This window comes from Vanacampus margaritifer, chromosome 2 (assembly GCF_051991255.1).
Source record: "Vanacampus margaritifer isolate UIUO_Vmar chromosome 2, RoL_Vmar_1.0, whole genome shotgun sequence".
Classification (NCBI taxonomy): Eukaryota; Metazoa; Chordata; class Actinopteri; order Syngnathiformes; family Syngnathidae; genus Vanacampus; species Vanacampus margaritifer.
Window position 1 is genome coordinate 27687080 of NC_135433.1, and position 8653 is coordinate 27695732.

Below are 8653 nucleotides of genomic sequence, written 5' to 3' on the forward strand. Positions count from 1 at the left end.
TGCAAATTTAATTCACACGGGTGAGCATTTAATAGGTGTTTTACTTTACTACTATCATTTCCGGTTTTATTTTGAATGATGTGGGATTTTACACCGGAAATTAGGAGTACGCACTGTTGTTTGCTTGGTACTTGAACCGTTTGGGTTTTATTTTTCACTGCTGAGCGAATTTAACCAAGCGCAGGTGGAAATGTCGTTCTGTTCCTTCTACGGTCGGGAGGTTTATAAAGATCATTTCAAGCCAGGTGCTGTTACGACTTGGGCTACTTTACTCGATGTTTTATCGTAATTTGTTGCCATTTAGAACTCTTTCACTTTAAGACGTCAACGGTGGCGAGCTAGCCGGTTAGCCAAGCTACAGTTGTCTTCAACTGTATTTGTAAATTCCTCGACAGCTATTCGAGTTAAATATTATCGATATGTGTGACATAACAGAAAAGTTGTCTTTGGTGGTGTAATTAAGACTACTTACAAAGAAAACAAACAACAACAACAACTATGAACTTTTGTAAGAAACTGGAGGTTGCACAACCCTTACAAAACATCCGGTACTTCTCTAAACTAAATGGCCACACACGATAAATTGCACCCCAAATGTCGTCATTGTCCTTGCACCCCAAATGTCGTCATTGTCCTTGCACCCGTTTTCTGTTTGAGATTGTTGCCTTGGGCATTAGGTGGGGTACACCAGGTTGGATTGGTTGCCGGTCCGTCACATCATAGAGCACAAATTGCGCATTCAGACTCACCAGTTGACACATAAAGATTATTGAGAGTGAACAGTGAACTGAACAGGCTTGTGCAATGAAGCTGGCGAAAACCCATGTGAAGTCTGCTCAGGAAAACAGGAACAGAGATTAGAACCCCGAACCTCAGAACCCCAAGGCAAATGTCACCGGATTGATGTCACCATTATAACAGCTAAAATAGCAATTTCTAAGATTGTATATCTGTATAATCCTAATGGGATAAGAAAAGTACTGTAAAGTCATTTAGTGACATACAAATCCTCTCTTGTCATCCTGTAGGAGTTTACGCATGCGCCAAGTGTGATCACCATCTTTTCTCCAGCCGCTCCAAGTATGAGCATTCGTCTCCCTGGCCCACTTTCACGGAGACCGTTCACCAAGACAGCGTGGCCAAACGCCAGGAGAGACCTGGCGCCTTCAAGGTATAATCACAAGAACACTACAGCTGTCATAATTACCAATAATTAATCAATCTTTATTAACCAACTATTTTGGTAGTCATTTAATTGTTTAGCTCTGTGGTTTAAATAAAAATAAAAATAAAATCCAATTCTTCTGACTTCAACCGCTCTCCACTAAAATTCTCTTGATTTATGTATACCATGGTGAAAGCAGACTGATTATATTTTGAGTTTAATCATAAGAAATCATAGTAAACACCAGCTTTTACTTGGGAAAACGATCAATATTTTTTCCTATTTCCTGATACTGTTCAAACCAGTAACGGAACCATAATCAATTTATGGGAAAAAGTCAACTTAATCTATTATGAAAATTTGCAGCCATAGTATTGGCATGGAGTTAAACTTGAAGCAGCTTCTCAAGTGTTTATTAACAGTATCCATTAACATGTATAAGTACAAGTACCTCTGTTTTAAAAATGTTTGTGAGTACATCAGTCCCCCTTGTGTGATATTGGTAGTTGTTTATTTGGATTTAGATAGATTTTGCAATAAACTTTAATAGAAAAAAAAGTCTTCTCCCATTAGTTGATTTAATAATCGATAGAATAATTTATTCTAAAAATATTTGACAATAAGAGTACTGTATAATGAACCACTAATGGGATTTTGTTTTACTCAAGGTGTCGTGTGGCAAGTGTGGAAATGGCCTCGGCCACGAGTTTGTCGACGACGGACCTGCCAAAGGCGTGTCTCGCTTTTGAATATTCAGCAGCTCACTGAAGTTCATCCCGAAAGGTACAGGTCATAGAACATGGACTTCCCTCTTTCTGAATGTTGAGAAATATGTACGGAATCCTCACACATTTTACTTAAGTTGCTCTTCAAAGTGTGGCACCTTGACTTGCAAGTAAAATGTGTTTGATTGCAATGCTTCTTACTTGTATAACTTATCTCAAACCATCGTTCACTATTGAATTGAATGGAAAAGGCATTATTCCATTCCAGCCCAACGTCCTTTTGGTGTGCGTGACTTGGCCACCGGGGGGTAGTGTAATACTGACAAAAAGACGAATGAGTTATATTACCGGTAGTCGCTTTTTGCAGAGGATAAAGAAAATATGCCTGTAAGTATTATTATATTTATATTGTGTTGTAAGGGTAAAGTTATGGGGGTTGTGTTTATTATGAGTGATACCTTTATCTGTACAGATGCACGCTTACAATAATATATATATTTTTTGCATTTCATGTCTGCTGTAAATGCCAGCTTATGTCATGGCTGTTTTTCAGGCATTATGTTTTGCAATGACATAGACAGTACAAGCAAATAGCATCTGATCAGGATGTGACATTTTCTTTGTTCAATCGGCCATAGCTTCTTATGGACCATTTGACAAAACACAACATTTCCACATGATGATAGCATATGTTTTTGCTTCGCTTCACAGACAAGGTTGATGGACAGTAAAGTGAGCGCTCAGGACCAAGTGCCGCTTGTCTTGTAGTCATTTCTGGGTTCCGCTAAGTAAGTGTGGACTGCGAATGAAGTGCTCTGGGAAAAAGCCCGACTGGGGAGCACCAGAGTTCGGATGGAGTGTGACCTCACTGGACGGCAACAACAGAAAAAAATAGTTTTCTCATGCAATGTTTGAGACTCAGGATAGCTGCACTTGTAACTTTTACAATAGGTAGCGGAGTGATTGTCTTCAGGGAAATATTTGAAATTTTTAAATTATACACTATTTTCACCCTTCTCACGGAATTACTGTCTAAGTTACCATCACAATGTTGCCTAAATTGTATAAAAATTGTCATAGAATCAACATAAAATATACATTTTAATATTTAATAATTTACTATAATATCATGATGAAAATAAGCACCGCATTGGTGCTTGGTTACACTGTCATGTTTAATTAAAAATACATATATTTTAAAAGGCATTGACCCAATCTTGTCACATTTTGTTGTGACTGCTTCGACGTATTCCCAAGGCGTAGCACGAAGCAATTTCATGTTCTCCATTACAGGATAAAAGACATCAAGTCAACAATTTACCACCTTTTGCCATAGAAAATGTATTTTATCTGCAAGAAGGTTGCTTCTTTTGACACATTTAATAGTTGGCCAACTGCTATTTTACAACTTGTCAAGATTTTAACACTTTCTTCACCATCTGTTTCTGAGACAGTTAAACACATTAATTCCTGTTGTGGGTTTAACACATCGCATACACCGGCCCCACTTGTGATATTTAACAGCTCACTCAATTTCATCCCCAATGTGACCACTCATACATACTCGGCTCAATTCTTTCTCCCTTAGTGTTGCCATAGAACAGGAGGATAGAAAAAAAAAGTGAGCTGTGGAAGCTTTGCTTGTAATAAAGAATAAAGCAGAGTGGGACCCCACGATTTCTGGAGGGAGGTGTCTTCAAATAGCACCAAGCCTTATATGAACATATTTACATAAATCACATGGATTCGGATGGATTTTCAGTCATTTTCGTGATAGTATTTGCAAACAATGGGTATATGCCACGGAGGAGGCGGGACTTCCAACTTCCTGGTTTTCACACATCAGTTTTGTTTCCATTTTCTGTTTGCGACGTGTGGGCCCCGTCCCAGTTCTTGCGCTTCCGCCTTTGTGCCCCTTGGTTGCGCGTTCCCGTCGACGGGTGCGAGTGTGTAGTGTGTCTGTCTCAGTTGTCCGAAGCATTTCAGACAGTTCGGCGGGAGTGCGCGGTTGGGGGTGCGAGTGTTGGAACGCGGCCATCACGTGCCGAAAACAACGGTGATGTGTGAAACCCGGAAGTCCGTGGCATCTACCCCATTTGCCAGCTTCAAGCCTTTGTGCATTTTATACACTATACGCACAAAAATATTAGGATGCTTAGTTACATCCACGGGAAATGAAAATGGCAGGCAATGGGCCCACTTTTCCTAGTCAAATGGATTTAAGGTTTTTTACAAGATTGTAGGTGTGTCTGGTAATGTTTGTCCATTTCGCTAGAAGATTGTTTGTGATGTATGAGAATTCACTGACGCAGGCCGACACACTGACCTGGAATCTAATCTCAATTTAATTATGTCTCAAGTTGTTGTCATCCAAGAAGATTGGAACACAAAAGGGTCTTACACATAATAAGTTGGATACATGCAATCAAGATTGAGGGAAACTATACACCATAATTATGTATCATACGCAATGTTTAATTAAGAAGTTACCGTTTGACTTGAACTCAACGTTAGGCGGACTTAAAAATGCAATTGCAGCATTTTATCAGCAGGTGGTGCTATTAGACTTTAAATGGGACATGATTGAACTCCTGTCCAGTAAAATGAGCAAAATTGAGATTCTAAATGCAAATTACAAGGCACCGGACACTGTCTAGACTCTAGTTGATATTATTTACTCGAAAACACCACTTCATTGAGTGCAAAGGTTCAGCAGATGTTTATTACGAGACGTGTTTTTAAATAAAAAACAAACAAAAAAACAACAACCCGGTAGACATGGAACAATTTTCCTTCAGTCAGACATCATAATGTATTCAAAGTTAATAAATCCCAGTACATGTCACGATGTCTTAAGTGTTTTTATACCAGCAAATATTTCCAAGTGGACCAGTAAACCTGCCCTTTTTTGTTATACTTTATAGAACACATGTCTATGATGGAATTTCAAACAAAGAGATGATGTGGGTACGTGTTCAAGAGCTCTGGCGCTGCTTAGTTTTTCAGGAAGGTGCAGGTGTGGAAACACCTGTGGAGTATTAAACCATAACACTTCATTGCATTGTAGAATGATGACTTTGTGCCAACGTTTTCACTCAATTCACACATTGATGAATATAAAATCTATTTTGTTGAGTTTGTTCAATATAGCCTAGCCATCTTAATGATGATGCTTAACCCTAATGTCACACATTCCACCTTGACAAGTCAATACAATTTCCCCTGTGATCACACCTAATTTACACTTCAGTTTTAAAATTGAAACTGCTCTATTTGTAGTACAAATGTGTTAAAAGAGGCACCTCGAAAGTAAAAAAAAAAATAAAAATCTTGTGTGATATTCAGTATGAGAGATGTCAGAAAATGTTGTGAAACTTTAACTACAAAAGTATCGTCCACAATTTTCATTTTTCTTTTCTGAAGTAACAAGCAATGGTAATATAAGGACAAAATGTGATCAACAGTGATGATGACCTTCAAACCATACATAGATTGTCGTGGTCCAATGAGTAAGGATCTGGCAAACTTCGAGATTGTGAGACATGACGCCTTGTCTCCAGTTCAACGTAAAAATAGACAAAATTCCCAACACACTTGACGTAAGTCTTCATGGGAGAGTGGAAGTTCCTCTCAGTGTGTCAATACAGGGGCGTCCCGAAAGTCTCTCAACACAGAACTTTTTCTATTTTGTTTCAGGTATCATTTGGACAAATGTGAAGCCATCAGAAATAGCTTCGGCTTTGCAGTTGTAGTAAGCACATCTTGCCGCCTTGTAAAATTGCCGCCTGGTAAGAAGTACTTCTGTTCCTGACTGCTGTTCAGTGACAGTTCAGCCACCACACTACTCACTCCATTGTGTAGTGGAAACTGAAAAGCACGCTATTCATGGCAAGTTTCTCAAAACAGGATGTGTTCTTGACAAGCCACACAGCGGAAGGCCTGCTACTATCACCACTGATGAAAGCACCAAACCTCTAGAGCAGGCGTTTGCCCAAAGCTGGAAAAAGTTTATCCAAACTAAGGGCTGCTTTGAAACTGGGCGACCACAAAAACTAATTTCATTTGGAGACTGCTGAAGCTTTATCTGTCCTGTACTAACTTGAGGTTGTTGGACAAGAGAATGATATGCTTACATAAGCTGCAAAGCCTGAGCTGACAAATGCTGATGGCTTCATATGTGTCCGAATGATCCCCCAATGAAATACTAAAAAGGAAGTGTAGAATGACTTTCGGAACACCCTGTTTATTTAAAGTGTTGAACATTTCAATCTGTAGTCTATTAAGAGTCGTCAGTTGATGGTCTAAGCTCGTCCTCTGCATCTTGCCCGAGAGCCCCCCATTTATCCAATAATACCTTCCTTGCCACTGATTAGATGTCTCTATTGTGGTTCCTTTTTAAAGTTGCCACGCACAGCTGGCACGCAGACTCCTCATCGTCCTCCGGGGTGAAGTCTGAATGAGGTAGCAACAAACACTGCAGACAAAAATACAAAATTAAACCAGATGTGAGAATGACAGAAGGGGAGGAAAAAGGAGGAGGGGGTGCGGTGCGTGGGATGCAATTAACGTGCGCTATCTGCAGTCAAGCACTCTTTCTGGCTGGCATCGGCTCAGCAGCTGCATGGCCGAGAGGAAGCAAACAGGAAGCAGGAAGTGGTAATCCTCTGATAAAAATCACGAGACCGACTTGGACTGAGAACATGTTTTCATTTTTTTCTTCTCTTCCACTGGTCTCTGGGGGTCATCCTCAATCTGAATCCGTAATTACGTCAAACCAGTCGAGGATTCCAGCGGGCCGAGGGCCAGCCTGGAGGTTGCCACTGAACAATACAGTACACAGGGAAGCCTGTTTTGATGCCTGTTTTGTCTGTTTATGAGCAGTTGCACCTGCTTCTGCTTTGAGTCGTACAGAATAACTCCGCTGCAAATCCTTTCAACTGAATGCATCATGTGGCTTCAACAGTGGAGAAGCTCACCGTGAGGATTAACATGCCAGAGGAAGACAAGCACCACCTCCGATGTGGTGAAAATGTCCTCCATATGGGTTTGGACTCGGCGTAATGAAGAAAAAGATTAATGGGGCTTTTATACAGCGGGATTCTTGCTGTGGATCAAAGGAGCTCACTAGGAGAGATCGAAGGTGCTCCAAGTTCTTAGTGTCTCTGTCAGGACAACACATGCTTGAAAAATGAAATCATAGCAAGAGAAATTGCTGTATTTCCATATCAAGTCGATTGCCATCCTTATGCTGCTAGCCCACTGATCTGTACATATATCTGGATAGCTGATAGGCCAAGACTTTTGAAGCCGCAAGGGCGCCATATTACCACCCCCAAGAAACGTTTCTCGGCATGCGATTCTAACATTTACAGTATCAAAACTGGAGAACATTTGAAACAGTAGGCCTACTTTGTAGAAACGGCATGATTTATGATGCTTTAATTTTGTTAAACATAAACAAGATGACTTCAGACATTTTACAACTTGCCTTAAATACATGTATAAATGATTTGCTTAATGATGTTTACAGGAGGAAACTATATATATAAAAAAAAAAAAAAGAATTATACCTGTAATTTAACCAAATTTAATATTGGGGTCTAAGGAACTTAGCGATTAAAGAAAAAGGGGGTCGTCAAAGCAGCACATGCCAAATACCGTCCACTCGTTAAGAAATAGTGACCACCCGCCAACCAGCTGTATATGTCTAATCTGTACGTATACGTATAGTATATACAGTAGTCTGCTTGTGAGATGGGAGGGGTAAGATGGCTGCCCTGTGGCGTCAACGGCTTGCACAGGCGTGTATGGGCTATAAGCTATCCAGTAATATATACAGGTCAGTGTGCTAGCCACACACTAATGAGCAACTTAACAAGCTGCCAACTAGCTAGCCGCTATTTTGAATTAATGTTTAGCATGACAGCGGAAGTTGAAAGCAATCCCCTATAATGGTTATAGGGAATTATTATTAATTTAATTGAACAACTTGGTTATATTATAACCTGAATTATTTTAATCATGCAACTTCTGTGAGTATATGTATAGAAATGGAAAAAAAGCTATTGGAAAACTGCCATTTATTACATGCGATTTTAAGGAAAAATTCAATATTTGGTTATATAGGTCTTTGTTTAAAATTATCGTGTATTATTTTTTTTTTTAATATTTGGTTTATCAAAAGTACTAGTGGTATCGGTGACTACTCAATAGTTGAATGCTTGTACTGGTATTGGTCTGAAAAAAAGTGGTATGCAACATCCCCAAGATTTACTATAAACACTGTAAATATAAAATTCTACCTTTATCAAGATGCATTTCTACATTGAGGAAATGTTGTGCATTTCCACCAACAAAATGGCAAAAGCTTAAAACATGAGTGAAGGAAAAATATCCCAGCTGTGAGTGCTGCCACTTTGGAAATAAACAACCTAATTCATTTGAAAGCAAGCACATAACTTTGGTCGACCTCCGCCACCTTTTTGTCACTTTTATCACATGATCACATTCCTTCTTCTGACCTCCACAGGCGTGGTTTTGAACATCACGTAGGCTATGTGTTTGCAAATGTCTCTCACTATCTTCTCACTCATCTGTCTGAGAGGAGATAGCACTTCACCACACACCCCTCACCCCCAGACAACAGCACAGGATCCACCTGAGCGCTTCAAAGTAAACTGTGGTACCGGTATTGTTCTGGCAGATCAGGGAGACGGGCTCTTATTTTCAGGGCAGGACAAAAGTGGCTGATTGTGGGCCCCAC

The 8653-nt window shown here is 39.8% G+C and overlaps 1 protein-coding gene across 1 annotated transcript; it reads left to right on the forward strand.

Moving 5' to 3' along the window:
* Window positions 1-93: 93 nt before the first annotated feature.
* Window positions 94-3096, forward strand: msrb1a (methionine sulfoxide reductase B1a). The gene is made up of 4 exons (XM_077559157.1): window positions 94-245; window positions 1029-1171; window positions 1834-1948; window positions 2602-3096. The coding sequence occupies exons 1-4, from the start codon at window positions 191-193 to the stop codon at window positions 2619-2621; spliced, it is 333 nt and encodes a 110-aa protein (XP_077415283.1). The 5' UTR covers window positions 94-190; the 3' UTR covers window positions 2622-3096.
* Window positions 3097-8653: the final 5557 nt, after the last annotated feature.